The following is a 27,040-nucleotide window of genomic DNA, read 5'->3' as shown; positions in this document are numbered from 1 at the left end:
ATGAATTCATTAATCTAAATTTCTAGAACAATAAGTATTGTCAATAGGTACTGCCTCAAAATAACCAAATCAGTTAAATACTCAATCAATCAAATTAATTACCCATGAAAATAAAAATTTCTTTTTCTACATAACAATTTTGATTAAGGATATTTAGGTTAAGGAGCTGTTAACGATATTATTAGTGCATATGCACGTTACACGATTTATTTTTCATACTAGAAAATTTTTCTAATTTTGTTGTTCTTTTCTATTGTTAATGCCCTTCAACATTTTCCAAATAACGTTGTTTTTAGAAAAGTTGGTTGGCTTTTAAAATTAAATAATTTAGAGGGAAAACTTTCACTTTCATTTAAACTATCTATATTTATTTATATATAAAATTTATTTTATTTTTATTTAACCTTATGCTTAGATTATTTGGTCAAAGATTCAGAACCTACTGACCGATTAAGTCAATAATGTTAAAACTTAATAAATGATAGTAAGAAAAAAAACTAAATTGAATTTTTTTTTCTTCTCTATTATTTTTATACCTTGCATCTTCGTGAAGGGTATGTTCCTTTTGGTATTGAGTGTGTAACCACTTGAAAGAGTCATCCGCCCAACGAACATTTATATATATTCTTGCTTAGCGCAAAATTCTGCATTTATTTAGACATGCTCGTCCGTCCGATCGTATGATAACTCAAAAACGAATAATGCAATCGACCCTATACTTCTACAAGATACCAAGGACGACTGTTATTGTAATTGGACCTACAAGATGCCAAGGACGACCGCTATTGTAATTGGACCAATTCAAACAACGGGTTCGGGTAGCTGCCATACAAATCAAAGAGGTTATTTTAGATATTTCCAAAACTAGCGATATTAATATCAAATTTTGTAAGGGTATATCCAATCGAATTCTACATATACTTGAAAATTTGTAACATCTGAACATTTGAAAGGTGCAGGGTATAATTCAACCGGTTTATACTGACTGAAAGTTTTTACTTGTTTTTGCTTCAATTTGCTTATTTCACTTTTTTAATCGGATTATCAGTACTCACAGGGCTTTTAATGTCTCACCTATTCCATATGGCACCTTTAAATTATCTATAGAACTTACACTGTAGTTAGTGATTTCTTATTTCTGAATAATGAGGAATTAATTTCTTTCTTTATAAGATTTTTTCAATTATATAGAATAAAGTTCATATGATATTGTTAAAGCATTTTAATCCTTCTCTCAATGATAGAAAAATACGTTTTATTCGATTTTTGTGAAATAGATTAATATTTTATAAAAATTTTAACTCACTTACCTTTTTCTTGTAATTGTTGCCGATTAACATCAGTTTTGAGTGTTTCAGCTGTATGGACAAGTTCATTTAATTGCGGTTTCTTTACTTCTAGTTCTCGTAAAACATTCTGGAACAAAAAAATTTATAAAAATTGCATTATATGAAGAAAATCAAAAAGCATTTTGTTTTAAAATTAACTAGTTTTTTGATATAAAAATTTTTATACTCAATTTATTTTACTAATTGAAAAACACATGGTTGAACCTACAATAATTAAAATACTTGTTCTGCACTAAAGACTAATAAAAAATAAACTAATTTGCATATTTCTATAAACTAAATTTGAAAATAGTTGACGAAGCTACATAATATGTATGCATTATGTGCGTATTACGTAAATGTTTTCAACACAATGTCGCCACATTTATCAGTAAATAAAAGTAAGTTTATGAAAACTGAAATAAATCTCTTGAATAAATAAAGTTATGTGTGCCTTTGAAAAAGAGGTTCTTACATTTTCATTTAAAAAAACTGCTTTTATGTCAATAAATTTTCATTAACGTATGCCATAGTATGAGTGTACATTTCAATATTTATGTTGATATTTACATTAACAATGCAAATATTAGATCAAATGTCTGGAAAGTTTTCTAAAAAATTATGTTCCGTGAAAAATATACGTATGTGTATTTGATCATTTAAAATAAATTTATCTATGCCTTTTTGTAACTGGCATACGCATAAGAAAAACAACACAATAAATCCATATTTGATTTTATACTTCTAATGAGATTTTAATGACTTACTTGCAAAATAGAAATCCTTTATTGTTTTATATTTTACTTATGTGGGTATTTTTCTTATGTTTGTATATGTCGAGTTCTATATTTGATAATTATTGTTAAATCAATTAGAAAATGTGATAAAAATTTCACTTTTGCGTTATAAATTTGAAAAAGTAAAATGGGTATATCTACATTAATACAAGTACATCTGCACATTCTTGTTATATTCATCGTACACAAGCACATATTCGTGTTTATTTTGTTTTACAAATAAATTAAAGTCAAACTTTGAAATAATAAGTGATGTAACACTTCAAAATATACCATATTATGTATTTTATAGAGAAGAAATTGAAAAACAAAATTTTTACATAATTCCATTGAATATTGGAATGTGAATAAGAGAAAGTAAGTTTGGATCAAAAAGAATTTTTCTTTTTCAAAACAAAAAATACAAAAGCATACTACCAGTTTATTGTAGTAAAATAATTATATATTTAATTGAAGAAGAATTTATAGCATGAACTGATCAATTTTACGACTTCAATATGACGAATTAACATTTTTTAACAAAAGACCAATTACGAGCCACAACAATTTCTGAATTTGACTTTCAAATTCCACATAAATTTAAACACAACTTAATATTATTATAAAATACTTGATTTTTTTGAACATTTGAAATAATTAGTTTTGCTTGTAAAAAATCCTCACTAAATTTGTACTATGTATGATTTACAATTTTATTAAATGTCTTATACACATTCTTACTTAAAATAAATATTTAAATTTTTGAACTTATAAATTCAAATTTTCGAATTATTAAAAAATATAAAATTCGTTACCACTTATTATCCTCTCGTTCAAATTTTCTTTTCGTTAAAATTTTATTAATTTAATTTATACGAAACACTATAAAATTATTATCTGAGGTTTGTGTCCAAACTAAAAGTAATACAAAAGTATGTATGAAAATCAAAAGCTTTTTTTTCATGAAAAAATTTCAAAATAACTGTTTATTACAAAAAAGGATAATATTTTTAATTTACTATAAGCATTTCACTTTCACCTCAAAGCTTTCGTTAATAAGGCAATAAAAAAGGTTCAAAATCGAGAAGAAAAACACTTCTAATGAAGCATATGCCTGAAGAAATAGTTTTAAAACTTAAGATTATCTATTTTATTTTTAGAATTTATTATTTTCAAATTACGTTCATATTTAAGTAATTGATACATACCTTTTGCTTTTCAATAGCTATCCGAATCGCATCAATATCACCAACTGGAATGCTCTGACTTTTGATCATATTCCGTTCTAATGTCAACCAATCTGATATCTATAAGAGAATATACAATCAATATCACATACATAATCAACATAAATAATAATAATAATAATAATAATAATAATAAAAAAAATTAAATAATGTAATATTATGTAATAATAATGAAAATTTTATATAATCACACAAAATTAAATAAGAATATCTTATTTTTTCCTTATTATGTAAGACAAAATATTATATACATATACATATATAAAAAAATGCTAAAAATAACCTCTAAGGGTATTTTCGTAATTGAATATTATACTCATATCACCATATTATAAATCCATAAAATAATATGTACATATATAATAAGCATTCATACATATATATGTGATTATAATATAAAAATGCCGATGAATATTCAAGGATAAATTCAATTTTTTTTCCATTTTTGTATTTCTCTTTTTCTTTGTTCTTAATTTTTGATTTTAATATCTTCTACGAATTTATAACACATCCTGATTTTTTATATAAATGAGCAATGAACAAAAAGAAGACAAAAAAAAAACAAAAAAAAACAAATAAAATAGGCGTAATCAAAAAACAACAAACATAACAACATTTATCTAATTATCCTGATAAAAACTTGTCATATACTTTCTTTCTCTCTAACTCTCTCTTTAGCATTTAATTTCTCTTTTACTCCTTGTTCATACACAATTTCTAAACATTTATCCTGTTACAATCCTGTTTATATCACGTTCATATACAATGAGAAATAATTTCCTTAAGGCGCTTTAGGTCACAGATTTTTATTTTTCTATTTTCATTTTTTCTCATTTTCAATTTTTACTTTTCCTTTTTTCTTCTTTTTTCTTTTTTCTTGTATTATTAAAATTTATATTCTTGTGTTAATTTTTTCCCTTAAATATTTGTTATATTTTTTCTTTGTTTCTTCAAATTTTTTTGCACACATGAAAGAAAGAATGTTTGCAATATAAGGAGAAAAAAGATGGAAAGATGGAATGGAAACACGTAAAGAAATAGAGAAAGAGAAAGAGCGAATAAATGTAAAGAAGAGTATAAAGAATGATGAGTGCGGGAAACTTAAAAAAAAAAAAATAATTTAAAAAATTTTGTTGGATGAGAGCTAACTTATTTCTGAAATCCTAATACAATTGGTACAGAAAGAGAGCGCTAAAAAGGACCAATATATAAACAAAACTTTAATGACGATAATGGTGAAAATGAAATAATAGATATGAAAGATTTCTTTTGATAATAACATTGTGTCTCTGTCTCTTCAACAATTATCCCAAAAAAAGAAACTAAAAATGAAAAAGCACGCAAATATAGTGAAAGTAGTAGAAAACGTGGTTGAAAGATGAGCACCAATAATAAATAAAATAAACAAAGCGAAAAAGAGAAAAGGAAACTTAAAAAGGACGAAAAAAATAAAAAGAAATATAAAAAAACGATAACATTTAATTTAACAACAGAAAACACAAAAAGATTTCGTGATAGGAAAAAATTTAAAGGAATCGAAAGTTATTTTAATTTTTTTTTTAATTGTAAAAGTGTTTTCAAGTTTTTTTCATATAATTACAAAATAAGAGCTTAATTTTTTTAACTAGAGAAATTCAGAATTCTTAAAAGTAATTTTTGAAGAGTAAATCAATAATATAAATTTAAAACTTATAATAGATTGTATAAGAAACGTAGAAATATTGCCCAATATCCTAAATATTCACTAATCATCAAACACATTAAAAACAAAGCTTAATTGTTTTTTTTACAAAATACTATAGAATTTATAATATTTTTAATTTTTTTGTAAAAGAAATCATCAACTTTATTGAAAATTTATTGAAATAACTACACATGTAAAGGTTTTTGATAAATTTTTTCCTTCATTAAATATTATAAGTAGCTTTCAACAATTAACATTATCTCAAATGAGCTCATAAAGAAAAAATTTAAATTTGAAAATATGCTTAATGCGATTTTCATTATTTTTATAATCTATGTATTTCTACTATCAAACAAATCACTACAATTCACAATTCATTTTTACATAGAATAAAATTAAAATAAGCCCAAATTCTTTACATTTTTTAGTATTATTTTTTTCAAATGCAGACAGAGAACATTTATGATGTAAACATATCAATTGTACCCAAATAATGTATACAATATTATAAAATTAAAATGGTGTTGTGGTAATATGATTTTGCACAAAAAAAAATACATCAAAGAGAACATTCCTGAATGAATTGAATCAGCAGCCACAACCATTTTTCAATACAATAAGCTTTCCCATTCAATACGTTATAAGAATTTTTATTTTTTTGTTACATCAATATTTTTTGTAAAAAATTCATTTATATTTTTAAATAAAAATTGAATTTTTAGATTTTCAAGACTTGAAAGTAGAATTGAAGTAAATTTCTTTTATTTTTATTTCATATAAAATTTTAATCTATTCACATTAGTTAAAAAATCTGTTGTATAATGCCTAAAAATTTATATTTTAATTTTGAATTAAAAACACTATTAATTGAATAAATTTGAAAACAATTACTATTACATTATTAAACGAATTTTCTTTTAAAAGTCAAATTTTCTTTCAAAAGCTTTAATTTCAAAGCCTCTTTTCGAAAACCTTCGAGCGTGGATTAATAAACGATTAATTTGAACTAAAAAAATGATGAAAAATTGCATATATTTCGACGTTAACTAATTTTCTTAAATATATCTACAAAAACATGTTGGAAAAGTATGAGCAGAAAAGTAACTTTTTGACTTATTTCAACTTACACAGCCTTCATTTTAGCAAAACGTTAAATATAATTTCTTCTTTTCTATAAATTTTATAGTTTTAAAAAATTAAAACTATAAAGAGTAAAACTCTTTAACTAATAAGATAAAATTCTAAAGAATAAATTCACCAATATTTTATTTAATGTTTGTAACTTTTCTTTCTAATTTAAATCATTAATGTAATCGGAAATTTTCAAAAACTATCAAATTTTAACCAAAAAGAGAGACGAAAAATCCTTTGATTACATCTTAGGAATTAATACTTCACAAATTAAGAAAAATAAAAGGACAAAAAGAAGAAGAAAAAACAAAATATCATTCTCTAATGTCTTTTTAACTTATTGCTGATTATTTTTGCATGAGTATGAAGACCCCAACAATTTACAAAGCATATCCTATCCTTTAACATCTTTTTATTATCTCACTTTGAAACATAAAAATATTTCTTGGTTTTGCGCTGCTTATTTTTTACGGAAAATTCTTTGTACAAAGTTTCCTTTTTTATTTATACTGCTTTGGGCTGTTATAAAAATTTATATATATATATATATTTGTTTTTGTTCCTTTTATTGAGAATCACAGGAGTTAAGAATCAGTTGATTTGTGAATACTTATTTTGTTTAGACAAATACAAAAGAGAAAAGTGTATCAGATGTAAAACATAAATTTTAGTAAACACAGAGTACAATGATCACAAGACCTTAGATGTAAGATAATATTATTTTCCTATAAAAATAAACGACAAAAGATTTTTTTAAATATTTCATAAGATTCACAATATCAACACAAAAACAGAATGAGCATTGTAAAAATATTCTAAATCAACATTGAAATATTGGCTGAGTTATTATGAAGATGGCATTTGTGTTCGCAACATTATCTGGAATTACTTAATTTAATTGAGATATAAAATAATTTACAATGTAAAGTAAAAATCATTTTCTATACATAGATACATTTTATAAGAAGAAGCGACACAGTCCTCTTGATTTTCACGTTTCAGGATGGAATTCTAAAATTCAAGTCAACTTAGACAAATGGATTCAGTTCGAAAATAAACTTCTTAAATGATTTATTTGTATTACGGTATTAAAGAACGTAATGTGCCACAAAACAGACGAGATTAAAACTTAGCCAAGAAATTTTTCTTAAATAATTATTAAAATGATTTTAATGATAAGCTTTATGATGACAGGCTTTTATCTACCAAATGCCATGGAAATGGCAAAAAAGACCTTTTTGTAATTTTAATTACTTTTATTTTTGGAAGAGACCATTTCGAACCGTTAGTAAACCAGATATAAGTTAATTTAAAGTTACTAATTTAGAGTTCATTAATTTAACAATAATTAAATGTGAAGTGTTCAAATAATAAACTCTAAAGTTACTAATTAAAAATTCAGGTCTTCTTTAAAACCTATCCGAACACTGGCAAATCAATTAATATGTCATAGAGCCGCTATTTATCTAAGAAGCATCCCTATTTATCTATTTAAATATGTTTTTTAACCACATTCATCTATTTTACAAGCAAATCTGATGAAATATTATTATGATGTTTACGATATTTGTCAAAAAAAATATAAATAAAATTTTCATGATTTTTTTTTTGTTCGTTTGTTTACGACCCGAGTGTGTACTTAATATTTACATTTAAAAAATAAGAAGAAAAAAAAATATTTACTTGACATGAAAGATTTTTATTACTTACCTGTAAAACGGATTTATCAAAAGTAGCAGTTAAATTTGAAGGTGAAAGTTTAATTGATTTCGATGGTTGTTGTTTTGCTGAAAATGATCCTGGTACATAGGAAGATGATGATTCCTTTGGTTTAGGACCTATAAAATAAAAATGAAAAATGTAGAAATTTATAAATGAATTTAAATTATAAAAAAAAATTTAAGAGATAATTTAAGAGAATTATTTAAAAGATTTAAGAGAATACAATCGTAAAATTCGAAAATAATTTTAATGTAAAACACATAACACGGATTCTTGGTGTTTTGGTTACAAACAAATTGTTGGAAAGGCTTTGATACAAGATATATTTGAGCAAGTTCATTTTCTCAATTTTATTAAATGTCGAATTTTTTTAATTAGAAATTCTATTTTACATTTTTAATTATTTTATATTTTTTCGGTTGAACTGTTAAAACGACATATTCAATTTGCATATTTTTTCATGTCATATAATTTGGCTTTTATTATCTATTTAATTTATTTTCATGGAAAGAATAAATATTAAATAGAGCTTGCTGGTGTTACAACATTTTGGTTTTATTTTTTAATAAACCCATAAAGATAACAAATATATGCGCATTAAAGTGTACTTTGTATTTTGTATGTCTGGTTTATGCAAAAATTCTTTTGATTTTAATAGTGCACAACACCTCTTTTATATACATAAAAAAAAAAAAAACACATTTTACAATCACATGAGAAAAAATGAGTACAGCAACATTAAAAATTTTAAAATTTAGTAGATGAAAAGAAATTTGCAGAAATGTTTTTTTTTTATAAACATTTACTTTAGGGAATTTATATACATAGCTCATAAGTATGTAGGTTAAAAAAGCTCACACTTGAAAGAATTTGTATTATTATTCCTTCAGAAACTTTTATATATACACATGTAATTTTAACAATTAAAATGGTAAATATAAAATAGGCTATTAAAATTGTAGATAGAAGAGATGAGATTTTAAAGCAATAATAAAACTATATCTCTAAAATAAATAGACATCTTACGCCTTTTCTAACACAATAAATCTAGATTCTTTTTAGAACTCATTTCAATAACTTTGCAAGCTATTAATCTATCTTTAACAATCTTTTGATTAATAAAAAAATAATTTACCGCTTTCGGGGTATTAATTTTCCATGTAATAATTTTTCGGATTCAAGTTCCGAATAGTGTTAAGTAATATAAGAATAAAAAGAAAATTAAATTTAAAATGATTCGCAGCTACTTTTTTTATAGCATCTTTTATACAAAGACACTTAATTGTCTCCAAAATTATGATTTGAATATTACCATTTCCCTCATGTGCGAAATTTTCATTAAATGCATGTAATAATTTTTATGGTGCATAAACCTGCAGAATATTCTACATGTACATATTTTAATACACTAAATTTTCTGACACAATATATAAATTGCTTTTTTTTTATTTCTCTCTATATATGTATCTAGCTACTAAAAATATCAAAAAAAAATTGGCTCACTTCCATATTACTTTTGACTTAAATAAGAGTAATAGAAGAATAAAAACTCATATTCATAAGAGTATTTATATATATCGAACATATCCTGAAATGAATATGTGCTAACTCAAAAAATGTGATTTTTGGGATTTGAAAAATTTGTTTGTTAACTGATTTGATGATGCACATTGATTTATATATTATTTACAGAATTTTCTTGAAACCGTCTTCTTGGAGTTAACACACTTAAATCGCAGCAACCGCACGATATGTAAGAATAAAAAAAAATTATTTATTACATATACATACATATATACAAATAGATACTATATTTAGAATATTATTTTGATCTTCTTGCAAGCTATATTAGAACCTTTAAATTGTATGTTCCATGTACCCTATATTAGATGCTCCGGATGCATAAAAACGATATTATATTATTTTCTTTTTTTTCTTTTTCTTAATAATTGAAAATTCATTTGAACTTTTTTTTTTCCATTTTGTGAGTCAAGAAATATTTAGGCCAAAATACAATAAAAATAAAAGAGGACAATGGTAAAAAAGAAAAAAACATGAAAGAATAAATATAAATGAAAATGATTTTCAATATAACAAAAATAAGGACAACAATAACGATAAAAACCAAACAACCAACACACAAAAACTAAAAAACGTATGAACAAACTTAAATGTAAAGCTCTATTGCCCCCCCCCCCCCCTTTTAACCATCACAATACATTCCTTCTACTAAGCATTTAACAATAAACACATTATAAAAATGTACAAGTATGATGCATTCCATCTATATACTCATATGTACTCATATAGGAACTCTATTGAAAACTTATGATTAAAAAAATATCTAGGTATATGCGTTTATAATAAGAGAAAGACAAGGATATGTTGAACACTTTATATACAGCATCCTTATTAAATATTTGTTTAAAATGGATATTTTTTTTTCCTGAATAATAATTTCTATGTATGTATATAAAAATCACAAAACAAAGAATATGTCCTTTATAAATAATTAACGAGGTGGAAATGTAATATGAGCAAACAAAAAGAGAAAAGCGAAATAATGACATTGTGATCTTTTATTCTTTAAAAAGACGAAAGTTACCATTTTACGAGTTATAAAAACCTTATGCATTTCGTAATTATTTTTAACGACATATGAAACCCAATACATTTTTTTTTTTTGCGAATTTATAAACTCTATTTATAGTCCAAAGAATAAAAACTAAAAAAAATTTTGAATCATAAGCAAACATTTATGACCAGGTATCAGGAAAAAAAATACTTGGTTATGAGTTTGTTAAGGGCTAGGAAACTAAAAATAACTCAAATATTCCTAAATACCCCAATAAGCAAATAACGCATTCGTCAGCAATCAGTATGAGGAAAAGATTAATATTTCCAATTGAATAAGGAAGGCTAAAAAATATTATGACCTATATGTGTCGAATAATCGAAACCGAGGGATTTTCCATTATTATTCAATCGCTTGCCAATGACTGGGTACTATTGAAAAAATAATCAAATTTTTTAAAAGTATTAAATTTGTTCCGAATATGCATTTTTTTTTTTGGCAAAAAAAAAATAGATTTTTACTTGATAATTAATGTACACATGTTTATATCTTGCATATTTAAAATGTAAAAATATATTTTCAGACACATTTTGTTTTATTGATAGTCTCAAGGTCTCTTATATTAATGTGAATATGAAATGAAATAGAAATTTGTAACCTTATTTAATCAGAGGAAAGAAAATTTTTTTATTCACACATCTAAAGGGCTGCTTAATTTCATGGGTAAATAAAATATGACAAGGATAAAGAGTAAATTTTGATATAGAGGATAATTCAAATTTTTAAATACACAACAACTATTTATTGGGGACTAAGAAAGAAATCAAAGTGGAGGCAGTCGGAGCGGTGAAGGAGAAGGAGACTGTAAGAATTTAAGAAAACTATAGGGGCGGGCAAGAATCAAGTGAAAATTCTCATTGGGGCAAAGTTATAGGGCACTTCAGCAGACTGGGCTTGGGAAGTGAAGGCACTTGCAGGTTCTATGAATAAGAAGGGAAACACTGGGGACTCTGTTCACTCGGCGGCAGAGTGGCAGTCCTACGTGCCTCTCAAAATGCTCGTTAGATCCTTTTATGTGTTCGCGGTGCAGTGTTACCCCGATATTTCAAATCTACAAATCTACAAAAATATATGGCAGTTTAAAATAAAATATTACAGTTCGAATTGAAGTGTTCAAATTATATTTTTAAGATATTGTTAAAATAGGATTTCGTTTCGGATATTTTTAAATATTATTAAATAAAATAGTTTAAACAGAAATTAGGAGTACCAAAGCAACTTTCAATTCTGACTAATTGTCGTCATTTTCATATTTTATAAATACATACCTTAGTTATAAAAATTTAAAATATATCGAAAATAAATTTAAATATCTCCTCATAATTTTAATTGTTAATCGAAAAATATTCTGAAATTTCATGCCCTTCCATTCATGTAATTACATATTATAGAAATTTAAATTTTTAAAGATTCGTTTTTTCTTACCTTTATTTCTAAATTTCGCTAAATTAGTCTTAATATTTAAAAATTACTCACTCTTAAATTAGCCCAGATATTTTAAAAAATCTAAATTAATTTTTCTTTACTTTCCCAGAAACCTATAAATAATAATTTATCTAAATATTTATGAAAAATTTATTGTTTCTAACACAATAAAACTAAAATGCCACGAAATAAAATTTAACATCTTTATAATTTAATTTACAATTGTTACAAGAATTTTATATTTAATACTAAACATGCACTTTTAATCCCCGACCAACAATTATACCATCTCAAATTAAATTTATTTCTACTGCAAATTTTGGGTATTCCCTTTCTAATTTTTCAAAATCCTTATATTAATATATTTAATCTGCATATTATAAATTTAAATTAAATTATTTACATTTATCACAAAACCACGAAAGCTCATAATGTTGTGGTTTATTTTCCCTATGTTAATTAAAATTTAAATGAAAAATACTCCTACACGAGCTTTCTATATACATATATTATATGTCCACTATCCTATGGAATATATTAGTACTATATTTATACAAACATAACAATGCATACTTATTTTAAATTGAAAAAAGTTGATTTGATAATACGCTCAAATTTATTCTCTCTTCAATGAACAAAAGATATATTCAAATGTAGAGCAAATGAAATCGAAAGAACAGACCATTTTTTTCAACTTTAGATAACTTTTAATTTTTGCTCTATGAATTTTTTGTTTAAACATTGAGTTTCATTAAATGTTAGTGGAACGATAGAAAAAAAAAGTCTCAAAGGTAACAAATTTTATTGTGGTCAAATTGACAGCAGAACGTATACGAATTTATTTCACTCACCTAAATCTATTATCTATAGAAGACGCTAAATTACCACAATATAAATAGTTTAAAATTTTACAACATTTTCTCATACCAAAATTTGAAACTACTTAAATCCCTTATACGGCATTTATTCGTGTTATATTAGGACTATAGGCCCGCCGATAAAACTTCACCAGCATACGCTTATTTCAAAATTACCCAAATTCATTCAAAACGTCAACAATATTTTAGTAGAATAAAAATAACTGAGTTTCAACTATCAAGTATTTAAAACCGATTAAAAACCTTAACAATTTATTTCAATTATCTTGTTTAAATTCCAAAAAAATGATAAAATATCTTCTTGATTTTCCCTTAAAGGCAAAAAACATAAAGAATAGGGTGGGTTTCTAGAGGTTTATTAAGCAGAATAGTAGATTTTATTGAAGATTTTCATTTAAATTATATTCGTATTTTATGTATATAATTATAACAATGCTCTAGTACAAGTATACATAAGTATATTTATCTGTATATTTATATTAAATTAATTGTTTGCCATTTCTGTTTAATATATATATTTTTACATTTAGATAATAATCATACAAATAAAACAAAAAGTATTTGTTTATACATTTGGGTTTTTTGTACGGCAAAAATAGTTTTTTAATTAATTTTTGCTTCAAATTTTATGCAGGACTTTTGAAAAACAAAAATGATTCATTTCAATTTTCACTTATTTATTTTCGTTTTTCTTTTTATAAAGAGAACAGGAATAAATTCTTTTGTTTTATTCGTATAAAAGGAATGACCTAAATTTCAATTTAATTAAAAATAAACTTTTAATATATACTTTATAAATGACCAAACTAAATACGTTACAAGAACCTTGCATACATACAGTAAAAATATGCTTCGATCAATAATAAATTGAAATATTTTTATTTTTAAGAGTAAAACAATTAGAATCTAGGTAAGTAATTTATTTGAATGATATTAATTTATTTTCATAATAATAAAAGTGAAATAATGAAAATAAGCACTTTAAATCTTAAACACCTTCATAATGTTAAAACATCCTATGTAATCTATGAAAATATTTCCTAAATATTAAATTATAAAAATTATTTTAATTCTTTAACTGTCATAAATAAATTTAGGAAGCTATGAGTATATAGAAGAAAAGCCATATTGCAATTAGATATGTAAGTCTCTAAAAAAGTATAAAAAAGTATGAAAAATTATAAAGATTTAAAAGTTTCATAAGCTTCAAACTTATCGTTTTCATATTTTCTTTCTTATATTTTTATTATATTTATTAATGATTACCAACAAGCTGTCAAATTGTGTTTTATTACACATTCTTAATTCCGAAAATCTTAAAAAAATCTTTACGTAAAATTTTGTCACGTATCAAAAAAAAAAAAAAAAGGAAAAAGTGAAAAATGAAGAAAACAAAAAAAGTTTCATAAAAATTTTCCTTCCCTCAAAATGACACAATCATTTTAATAAGCTACAAGTTTAACAGAAAATATTAAGTCGTAAATCATTTCTGTTTCTTAATAAAAATAATGAAGAATCAAAAAATTTCGCTTAATCAAGCAACTTTTTTTTCATATACATGTATAAATTTCTTCCTTATTTTGTTTGTATCCTTGTATTTTTCTTTACCAAAACGTAACACATTTCGAAATATGCGTAAATACAGCATTATATATATACATACATATACGTATCTATTTTCATATGTACCTACATATATTAAAATTACTATCTAATTTATATTTAATTTTCCTTTATGTAAGTTGATATGTGAACTTTACATGTATATACTTCAGGCGTAGCCGTAGTAATAAGATCAAGGATACTGTGTTAAATATTATTCAATTTTCTTCAGATCTATTAAATATTTTTTATGGTATTTATAAGTGAATACTACGGGAAACATGAAAAACAAAAAATATAGTACAAACAAAGCATAAAATAATAACAAGAATTCAAGATTTTTGACATTTACTCTACAATAGCCAAAAAGAAAATATTCCGTTTGTATATGTACGTATTTGTATCTACATACATATTTATATACCATATAAATTGTAAGCTTATTTAAAAATAGCATACTGTCTAAATAGCACACCAAATAGTAACAATTTCTATATTATTAAAAATTGTTTCTGTAAATGAACTAAAAAAAAAATATTACAATAAAACGCTAAAAAATATTTGCCTTTTTTCATTATTCAGTCTATCATAAATTTTATTGCATTTCTTTTCCACTCATTCCAAACATTAATCCATGTTTTACCCACCTCTATATAATACAAAAATGGTTTTTCAAGGAACAAACAAACCTCTTCTGCCTTACTTTTCTTCACTATCTTGTATTTTTTTATATATTTGGAATGTTGTTATATGCTAATAAACATAAAAGAAAAAGTATATAGAAAAATCTGAATGAAAACTATGAAAATATATTTTAATTTAGGCGGCCCAGATGTTATCCCTTTTGTAATGATTTCATTTAAATTCTCTAGAATTCAAGAAGAAAAAAATAGCCTATTTTTTAACATCTTATGTTTCGTACATTCTTCCAAATGTTATAGAAAAAATTTTTATTTGAAATTTTTTAAAATTGTTCCCGTCTTTCAAGAGATATTTTCGAGTTTCTTTCATTAGGAAAATCCAACCAAAATGAAATTCTTTTCAAAAGTTGATAAACCCGACATGAAATTATTTTTTTAAAAAGAAAAAGTGTAAAAACTATTTTCGAAACTATAAAATACTAAGGAAAACCATATTACTTCAAAATTATTCTTTAATTACTTTTTTCTTTGCATATAACTAGGATGAACATTTGAAAAAAAAAATTGAGACAAGTTTAGTCGGCATTAGGGTCGAATTAACGTACTACGCCATCCATTTAAAACAAGAAAATTCTTTTGAAATTCTTGAAAAAAGTATGACTAAACAGCCCCAACATTTTAAAATTTATAACGTTATAAGGAACCTAGAACCAAATACTATTTTCAAAATAACTCATATATTCTTTCTATTAACATTGTAAATGCGAAACATTCAATTCATAATGTTCATAGCACATAGTGTTCTTCGGACTTTTGTTTAATACTCTTAAATACATATATACTCGTAGTTATGTAAAAATGTGTACACGTAGATAAATTACCTGAACTCTAAATTATGAGGATTATTTTGCGAAAAAGATTACCGACATTTTTTCTAATTTTACCTTCTTAACAATCCATAACGACAACAAAAAAAAAAATCATATAAGCAAATTGCCAGTTTCCTTATATTTTCTCTATGTTTTTTTTCATTCTTTACAATATATACGATTAGATTCGATTTTCACCCCTCCTAACGTCTTACGATTTTTTTTTTTTTCATTTTTTATTACTTATGTTATTTTTACCGTTATAAACAACTGTAAACTGTTAAAGAAACCTTAAAAATAAACATTAAAAAAATCTGCGATGAAACTACCAATTTATGTACAACAAGTAAACATACACTTGTGTATGTAGAGTTGAGAATCTACTAAAAAACAAAAATCATGCCTATCAATATCCTTTATGAGGCTTTAATCTCTTTTTTTTTCGCTTATTTTCTGATTTTATTGTTAGCTTCGTATCTCTTTTTTTTTTGGTGTTGCTTTTACTGATGATTTTATTTGTTTTTTTTTTTTTTACATATTTTGTATCTACTAAATATTGGTTTTGAGATTCTTTTCAGTGTCAGACTGTGTGCAAATAAAATGAAATAGAACGAAATTTTTATTTTGTTTTGATCTTTTTCTCCAATTTTTTGCCAAGGAAAAGTTTTAGTTCGTTTCGTGTATGAAGTAAGTGAGTAAAATAGAGAGAAAATTATTTTGAGAAATGAAAAGAAGAGAAGAGAAAAGAAGGTAACAACAAAAAATTTAAAAATAAGAAGAAAAGATCCAAAAAGAATCCGAAAAATATTTTGACGGCAATGCGCTATACTTGTAGTAGTCGTCACAGGCAATAATATCTTGTAGAGAATGTTAAAATATTGGGAGCAAGAAAGAATACAAAAAAAAAAACAATGTCTGGAGAAGTCCGTAGGAAAAGTAGTAAAACTGCAAAAAAACAATGGTAAAAGAGAAGTTTTTAAAGCAAAAATCCGAAAAACAAAAGTTGACTTTTTTTTTTTCAAAAATATTTTTATAGAAAGTGCAAAAATCAATTTCTTTTTTCAAGTGGGAAATCGTTATAAGTAGCTTTGTGCAAAATAATTGAAATAATGCTCAAAAGAAAACAATAACAAAAACAAAATAAGAACAAACAACCGTTACACAAAAGTGGTATTCAATGGCTTTTTTTTTACAATAAGAAAAAAAATATTTGAAATTTTAAGAAAACGTACCCTCAGCTAATATATACATATATTTAATAAACTGTATGTACTTACATAATAAAAAGAGAAAATTTCAGTGTTATAAATAGAGTAAGTATAAAAGTCATAACGATAATAATATACGTATACAACTTATGTTCAATATATTTGAGGTTTACTTAGATTTTAGCACAAATTTGATTAACAGACGAATGATGAATCAACATTCATTTTTTACATTGTAAATTAATATCGTAATAAGGATAACACTGTGGTTGAAGGATACTCTTTTTTATTACAGATTTCTTTAATAAGTAAGCGCTTACTAGAACTGTTATAAAAATTTTTTTTTAATTCATTTGAAATATCGATATAGGACGACAATTTCACATCCTCCGTTAGAGCAAACTTCAGCCAGCCCATATCATTCCTACTATGCGTCGATAAAAACCGTTTATTTATATCACTTCTGTACGATTAAAAGGTCATTATGGCCCGGCACGTATCTGTTTTCACTCAACAAGCCTTGCACCTCAACTTAATTCTGGGAAATTTTCTCGAAATCAATATGGCAATATGACAATAAAACCGCATACACAGTCACCCTTATAGCCATTCGATGGTCTTCAAAAATCCAACCAACACGGAAACGCAGACATAAATTTTGTAATACATTATACACTTCAAATATATGATTATACTAAGTTACGATTTTTCATAAAAACTAAAGTTTTACATTATAGGTTAAAAACATTCCTGCACATTTTTTTGTAAAGGAAAACTTTGTTGCAAAATGTATAACTTTTTTTCAACCAAAAACCACTTCTAATATAGAACTTTAATTAAATTCATTGAATGAAACCATGAAACCATGAAACCCAGAAACTAATGATTCAAAGTGAACAAAATTCTCTGTTTAATCGAGTTGAAGTATAAAAATATATAGGGAACACAAAAATAGTAATAATTTATTTAATTATCATTTTCAATATGGAATTGTGGAGTTATCCGCAAATAATTGTTTACAGAAAAATTTAAAAAAAAAACAAGGAAACGTCTTTAAAAAAATTTATCAGATCTCTGGAAAATTCGAAATTATCATTAATAATTTATTGATATGCCCTTTAAAAATCTGAAAACAATGTCGCTGAAAAATTTAAATAAGCGATTAATTAAAAAACTTTCAAATAAGCAATTAAAATTAAAGATAAAATACAATGAAATTTTTAATAAATATTACAACGTGCTGCTGGCCCCCTCCTATAAATACTTTTACTCTGTATTACCTTTAAGATATTTGAGATTGTGATAATTTTTGGAGGACGTATAATAATAAAATTTACAAAAAAATTTTCGGTATGTAATTTTGTTTTTGTATTTATTATTTACTTTCCTTCTTAATGAGAATTTCGGATTTCTTTAGATCACAATTGCATATTAAAAGGAAAAACTTTTTTCTCCTGTTATACCAAATTACAATTTTTTAGATTATCTTTTTTTTTTTGTCCTTGGTACCTGTACAGAACTTGTTATTTTTTTTTTTGCTAAGCTAAATAATAAGAAAAAATTAAATTAAAAAGTTTAGTTTATCTTTTTTTTTTCGTTAAATCAAAATTAATAAGGAAAAGTTTTTCTAAGATTTATATGATGGTCAAAGCCAATCTAATTTTTTGTTCTGAGTATTTTTACCTTAGTTTTCGGGAATAAAACTTTAAATTAGAATGAAATTTAAGTATTTTAGGCGTTTTTCCATTTATATGCTAAATGATAGGTAATTTTTCCTCCGACACAACAGTGTGGATTGGTATGCAGCTTTGTATGTACTCGGTGTGTTATTTTGGTGATAAATTTAAAACCAAGTGAGGGTCATATTAGGAAATTTTTATTTAACAGAAACGCAATCACATTTATGACAAGATGGCGATCCCATTCCCAAAAATTTATTAATATAGTTAAAATTAAAGGTTTTTGGTTTTTCTAAATTAAAAAGTTTTTGAAATATTTCTTCATTAAATTTAAAATTTGACCTTCCTTACTATCGAGATTACATTGATTTAAAATTTTTATTTAAAAAAAATTTTCCAAATAAAAATTTTTTACGCTTATTTGATTTATAACTTTTTACATAGTAATATATTAAAAAAGTTAAAATATTTTTCGAATTAATTTCCAGATCCAAAATTAAATTAAATTTCATTATGTTCGTTAATGATTTATCGCAAAATATTTTAAATGAAATGTTTAAACAATTTAAGGACCAAAAGCAAAAATACATCTTTAAAAAGCACAAAGCAAAATAATAAAAAAAAAAACAATTTTTTTTTTTCAACAAAATTACACCCAAAAGCATAAAAAAAATATAAAAAAAAAGACGATAACCTAAACAATGTTGGGACTCAGTCGACTGCCTTTCCTAATTGATGATTGTTAAAATGTCAATTTAAAAATTATCTAGAAAATGAAAAAAAAGTTACAGAACAAAAGAACGAGTACAAAAAAGAAAAAACTCCAAAATGAATTGAAAAAATTTGAAAATTTTCACAATATATTCAGTTCATCATTCTGATCATTTAAAAATCAATAAAATAACAAATCACTGACTGGGTTATAGAACAGTCGTAGAGAAAAATAAATAACAATTATCCCTTAGGCTGTTATTCATATATCCTCTCCCATCTAAATGTTATCGCAGTCTAAGTGGAGAATGGTATATACCTGTATACTCGTATATTAATGTGCCTACAAAATTGTGTAATATAATGTTATGATTTAGAATACCTGAAATATTCAGACTTTACTTATCCTTTGACCTAAACCCAATTTTACGCTTCTTAGAATTTAAAATTATTTTGTTTTTCGACTATATAAAATAAACATGCAAAAATATATCAAATATAAATAGAAAAAGATAATTTAGTAAATGGATTGTGATGCAATAAAATAAAGTATGGACTTTTTTATTAAGTTTATAGTTAAATTACTACACTCAATTGTAAATACAACACATATATAACTTTTGTATAATAGAACAAAATACTGTAAGTTATTTGTAATTGAAGATTTCATGTGTTGTTTATGATACTGTCGAACTGAAGAGTGTTACTTATTATACGAATTGCAATTTTAAACTCTCTTTCATCTAAACTTTATCGTAACTACCTCATCTCAAAGTGTAAATAAAAAATTTTTTTTCAACTACCTATTGTAATTTCCCGATAACACTAACAAAAATTTAAAATATACTTGTGCGTGAACTCAAATTTTTGGAATGTACAAAAATTATAATAAAATAAAAACTCTGAGGTGATCAGCACATAATCGAACGCAAAGTATATTTTTTGGTCCAGTAAAGATTTTGCACGATATTACGAGAATGCCATTTAAACACATATTTCAAATTTTCATGGACGCTTATATACCTTTAATTCAGATAGTATAAATTTACTTTATACCACCGAGTTTCCTCGAAAAGCTGCAAATAGGTGGTTTGCCGAATTGTCAGAAGAAGCTTATATTTTGAATTTCAAGTTAATCCATTGAATATTGTCTTAAAATTCAAGTTTCAGATACTAATATAAATCCAGATACAAAATTTCATCATAATCGGTTTGGATCAAATTGAAATTAATTTACATTTCCCTTTCATTGAAAAGTGTATTTCCACCGAAAACTCGACATACGAATTTTGATACCATCATATCACCTCCTTTTTATTGTATGCAATGCGATCGGTAGAAAGAAAAAATGAATTTTTTTACAATCTTTTAAAATATTACCATATACATATATATAAGAGAAAATAAGAAAAACAAATTAATAAGAAAAAAAAAACCATTCTGTTATACGTTTTTTGAGAAAATGAAAGTTTATGACTGGAAATAATTATACCGTAAAAGACTTTGCCATTCACAATAAATAAATTTCAAATAGTTATTAAAGAAAATATTATTCAGCAAATACATCAAAAGGCTTATGATTTTAGCCTTAATCTGTACTAGAACCAACTATGTATATACTCGTATATATACGATGACTGACGAAGAAATTCTAAAATTGTACATATGAATGTGTTACATGTCATTTCATTTTACTAGATATTAGGTGATATCATTCAACGAAAGGTGAATTTATTAAAAAGATAAATTTTTTGCCTATACGCAGGTAATATGGTTTCCAATATAATATTTCATCATTCATTACTCACAAAATCACTTGTCCATTACGTACTGTTAAATGTCACTTTGGTATATATGTCAAAAAAAAATCCGCACCAACGATTTGTACATTAAAATTTACCAAAATAATCGTATTAAATGACATCAGTGTTAAAGCAATATTGCCGAATACCTTTACACAAGAAAACAAAAAAATTGCATATCGACTAGGCGTAAATATTTTTCTTGCTAGATTTCTAAATAAGACCATATAGTAGGTATATCTTTGAAATAATTTTCAACTATAAATAAATTTCACAAATTCAACATACCATATCAAAGATATTCTTCAGAGCAATAATAAAAAAAGGTCGACAAGTCTTCGGTTGTTTTTTTTTTCTTTGTATTTTATTTTAAGATTCTACTGCCAAAGGTTAAGGATAAGAAAACCAATTCACACATACATATTTGTACACATCATAATATATAAAAGTAAAAATATCTAATGTTTATTATAATAGGGCAAGAAAGAATGATAACCAAGAATAAAAAGGGATAATTTACGTTTCAAAAGAATTTTCTATTCACGTCATAACTTATCTCTTAAAATAAACCGCACCCAATACCAAAGAAACAAAAATAAATAAAATTACATTGTAGAATGAAGGCGAAGAAGTCAAAAAGAGAAAGTTTTTATTTCTGTTTTCTTTAAAAATAAAATTAAAAAAAAAGAAGAGAAAAAATTTTTCTTTAAGTTGTTATATTATATATTTATGTATGTATATGTAGAAGCATATAACATAATATTAACATGTATATTAAAAGTTTGTTGATACATGTGTATTCTAGAAATAGAAAAAGGATACTTTTTTATAGTCCTAATACAAATTGAAATCTACAATTCTAAAATAGAAATAATTTTACTTTTTATTTTTGCTCCTCATCATTATAAAGTCTAAAGTTCGTTGATACTAAGGAGCTGAAAGGTATTAAAAATAAATAAAGAAAAAAATTTTCATTTTTAAATATTATTGGACGAATAAAAATAAACAAATAAAAAAATGAATTTACCAAAATTTTCTAAATACTAAATAGTTCACGTATAACATTCATAATACCTTTCTCATAATTTTTTTATAGCAGTGTTTACAGTATAGTTTTAATGCAAACCAATCTACATCGCAGAACTTACATTCATCCTTCATATCCTTTTCTAAATTATTATCTGTATCCTAAAAGCTAAAATTGTTCAGTAACTGCCCTCAATATCTAATAATAAAAAATATTCTAATAGAATTTTTTTTCCTATCAAAAATAATAAAATTGCACATCACTGCCTACACATGTTTTAGCATTACAAATGGAATGATATTTTTTATTATAATATTTAAACAAAAAATTTACATTGTAAAAATAATGCAAAATTTAATTTAAAATAAAAATGTTGCTTAGCATAACATTCCCGGTGTTAAAGTAACCCACTTTTGCACGTTATATTTTCTTCTATAATGATATTTTTTATGTTTTTGCAACCCTTCTTATTTTCTTTTAACATTCAAAGATTATTAAAGTTAAAAAAGGAAATTTTAATGAAAAATATTTTTGACGTTAATTTTCATAAATGTCCATCAACTTTTTCAACTGTGGAATCTCTTAGAATTTCGAAATGTTTTTTTTTTTTTTTTTTGCCCCATTGAAAAAAAAACAGCAGTCTATATGTTTTTAAATAGTATGAGAGTTTAAGGAAATAAAAAAAAATTCATTTCACTTTTATTTCTTTAGTAAAATAATTTTCACCAACATTTTGTACTAAGACTTTAATTTCATAGAACATAAGGCACCTACAGAATAATAATATCATATATATTTATATAATTAAAGCTTATTTGTGGAATTAGACTAGGTGACTTACTATTGATAGCTTTAAAACTTGAACACTTGCACAGTATGATTTCTAAAAAGTATTGTTTGCATTTAGAGAATGATTTGGACATAAGCATATTAATTATGGTTCAGAAATAAGCATTCTAATTTGGAGTACTCTTAGCGACTGACCTTGGGGTAATATGGCTTCGTAATTTTAATTGCAAGCCCAACCTAAATATGTTCCATAGTGGGAAAAAGTTCGATTGGTTGGTTGATATGGCAGGTACAGAGCCGGAAACTCGCAGAGATAATGAAAAATGGTCTCCTTCTTGTTCCTTTCCCGCAAACTACGACATGTTGTGTTGAAAAGCAACCTCATCCTAGCCGCATTTACATAAAAGGCCAGTGTTCCGTGTAGATTGCCGTGAGGCTGGCGATACCAACAATTCCCACAGTTTAGGTGCTCACTATTTCTTTGTATATTTTTTCATATGTCATATTATTTCAGTGTTATTTTATAGGTGCGATAATTTTACACAAGAAAATTTGTAAAACAAACAAAGATAATATATATGTGTTATATGTAATTACGTCAGTGTATAATAAAAAAAAAACAGCATAATATGGAAAGTGTTGAAATCTGTGAATACTGTGCTATAAAATGGAATTAAAAGAATATTTTGGAAAAGCAAATTCTTTTAATAAAAAATTGTGAATAAAAATGTAATCAGGCCGGATAATTATATGGGTATAATAAAAGTATATATAGGTAACATTAAATAATTTGGTGCACGCTATGAACTTTTTATTTTTGTTGGTCCCTTTTTTCTAAATATATGTATATTACAAATTCTTATCTTATCAAAAAATTCAAATCGTCTTATAACAAAAAGAAAGATTTATATACCTATACAAATAAATTGTGTATAACATACTTTCATATTTAAAAGAAAAATGTTATAAAAAGACAAAAACTTGAAGTTTATAATATTTTACTCCTTTCAAAAGCAAAACAAACCTCAAGCGGGATATTCTACAATGAAGCTTAAATGAAATAAACTAAGTTTAATATTTTTTTTTTGAAAATTTAATGACTGCTGAATAAACATTAAGATAGTTTATTTTAAATAGGAATGGAATCGATTTATTGTTTCAGTATTTTCAGTTCAAATTTGCTTAAATTCTCATTTCAACAATCACTATATTTAATATGAAATCAAATTTTCATTCTTCAAGACGTTTTTCCAGAATAAATTTCAGGAAAATAAAATTTATGAAAAATATTTCATACTATTATTATTATGTGTACCCATGGCTTAAAATATTAAATTCAATTGTATATGAAGAAAACTTTTTATGATTGAACTTTTCGTATTCAACAAAATAACGCAAAGAAAAGTAAATAAATATATAAGAAATAAAAAATGAGAAAAGAAAATAAAGGCGCTACAGATTGTCAAAATATGTTTTATGCATATTTATGTACTCGTATATGCGCGGATAAAAATAGAAATGGAAAACGAACAAAAAAAAAAAAAAACGAAAAGAATCGCGTTCAGAACACTTTTCATGGAACAAGGAAAAATTTCTAACAAAAACAAATAACAAAAAAAAAGTACTCAAATGTACTTAAAAATAAGATGTGAAAAAAGTGAAGCATGTGTACATACAATATACTTTTAACATTTTAATCACAAGCTCATACGAATGTATTATGGTTTTTTTTTACTTCTTTGTTGATTGCTTATAAAAAGTATAACATTAAGTAAATTGTAAAAAAAGGGAAAATAGCTATGACGAATAAAAACACAAAAATATTAAAAATATTAAAAAGTGTTTTCCTATTTTAAAAACCTACTCAGATCTATATCTACTAACATACGGCAAACCTTCACCTTGAATTTCAATTATTTAAGGATATACATTCAGAGAAAATAGAAAAAAAAGAAATGCTTTTCAAAATCATGTAAAAGTACCAGAAATTATTTTGCAACTTCCTACCTTGAAACATTTTTAACTTTTAATATACAAAAATAACAAAAGAATTTTTTTAAAAACCAAAAAATTTCTTCTACATTACAACGAAAAAAAAAAATTGGACAAATATTTGCGACTTTAAAAATATTAGAGAAACCTTCAAAGTAAATAGACAAACAAGTGTTTAAGAATTATGTATGTATGCTAATCCGAGGACACTGCGGCGTAAACAATTAATTTTATTATTTATGATTATACTTTCTTTCTAAATGGAAATTAGGCTTAAGCTTGAAGCTTAATTTTTAAATTCCTAGTGTAGAAAAAATTATTCAGACAGAGATGAAGGTGTTTATATTGTACCTACAGTTGTTCAAAATTCTCTTTGCTTAAGTTTTTCTTCTGAAATTCTCTCAAACTTAAAATTTTCTTTTTTTTTTCAAAAATTTTTTTATGTTTCTCATAAGAGTTTCATAATGAAATTCTTAAGGAATTTCGTATTTTCAATTAGAAATTGTTAACATTAATTCTAAATATTGACAAATAAATGTAAATTAATGCCGGAAAGCATGTATATCTATGCACATTATGAAAGCACATAAGATCCATGTTTCTTGTAAAATCTAATTTAATAAGAACTTTATAAATCATTTAAATCTATTTTTGTATCAAATTTCATTGTATAGTATTTCAAAACTATTGTTATACATTTCTTAAAGTGCTTTTTTGTTCTTATAATTAAAAATATTTTTAATTTTCCCTGACATTTTTTTTTCTTTAGTAAACGGAGAAAACTTTAATTTATAAAATTTATATTGTATAAAATATTACTTGTTATACAATCAAGTTATTGCAAGCATTATTAGAGTACTATAAATAAACCAATATTGTTGTATTCGAACATCCTTTTAGACTTTTATATTAAAATTTATAAAACATTAAAGAAAAAGAATTTTTAAAATTTAAAATAAACGTGCAGTTGAACTGTTAACCAAATAAACTTAACAATAAAGAAATAAAGCAGCGTCGCGGTTACTGGGCACACAAAAAAAATTCACAAAAAGCAATAAGAAAACTTAAGAAAGAAGAATGAAATGAAAAAAAAGAAAATAAAAAAAACCCCTAAAAGTATGTAATAAACCAACATTCTTTTCATATTATATTTTCTTTTTGTTCTTTGTTCTTCTTTTTTTTTGTGGTTCAGTGTTCGCGTTCCACTCGTCCTTTTTAATATGCAATAACTTAAGGCTTCTTTGGTTACAATAATAACATTATGTGCTTTTTTTTCTATATACACTTTTGTTGCGTTTTTTATTCTTTTCTCTTTTCAATCTTTTTCCCATCCTTGAATACAAAAAGGTAAAAGAAAATTACGATACAAAAAAAAAAATTTTTTTTTTCATTTTTTCCACTTTTCTTTTTTATTTTTTAAATTTCACTGTACTTTCAAGTACATTTTTAAAATTTAGCTTTCATATATTTATGTACAGAAATATGTACAACATATGAGTAAACATATGCAGGGTTAATTTCGAAGACGATCCTTCTTCAACTTGAATACTTATTTTAAGTGAAATTTTTAAAGAATTCTAGTTTTTTTTTTCATTTATTTTCCTTTTTGTTTCTTCTGTTTACAAAATATTTAATATGAATAAAAAAATATATAACTTATAAGGTTTGGGTGAGTGAACTAAAATTTATAAAAGAAACGATAAAAAAAATATTGCTATACCAAAGACAGAAAGAATACATGTGATAAAAAAATATGAAAGTGACACAATTGAAAGTTAAAAGGAAAGCGTATGAAAACTTTAGTAACATTAGTGTGTACATAATTTCAATTCAATTTTTATTCTATATAGCAGATTCTATTTTAAAATTATGTACATATTATGTGTATAAGTAT

General features: G+C 24.4%; 1 protein-coding gene across 1 annotated transcript in view; it reads right to left on the bottom strand.

The window, feature by feature from the left end:
* Nucleotides 1-266: 266 nt before the first annotated feature.
* Nucleotides 267-27,040, bottom strand: part of LOC129614070 (dystrophin, isoforms A/C/F/G/H-like) — a 94,655-nt gene continuing 67,881 nt past the window's right edge. The window contains exons 15-18 of the mRNA XM_055528458.1: nucleotides 7,877-8,004; nucleotides 3,313-3,411; nucleotides 1,311-1,416; nucleotides 267-361 (exon numbers count right to left, since the gene is read on the bottom strand). Coding sequence (XP_055384433.1) covers nucleotides 267-361; nucleotides 1,311-1,416; nucleotides 3,313-3,411; nucleotides 7,877-8,004 — 428 coding nt within the window. The remainder of the gene's footprint in view (nucleotides 362-1,310; nucleotides 1,417-3,312; nucleotides 3,412-7,876; nucleotides 8,005-27,040) is intronic.

The sequence above is a fragment of the Condylostylus longicornis genome, unplaced genomic scaffold (genome assembly GCF_029603195.1).
Source record: "Condylostylus longicornis isolate FDR11 unplaced genomic scaffold, ASM2960319v2 ptg000100l, whole genome shotgun sequence".
NCBI classification, from domain to species: Eukaryota; Metazoa; Arthropoda; class Insecta; order Diptera; family Dolichopodidae; genus Condylostylus; species Condylostylus longicornis.
This window is presented reverse-complemented; position numbering and strand designations above follow the sequence as displayed.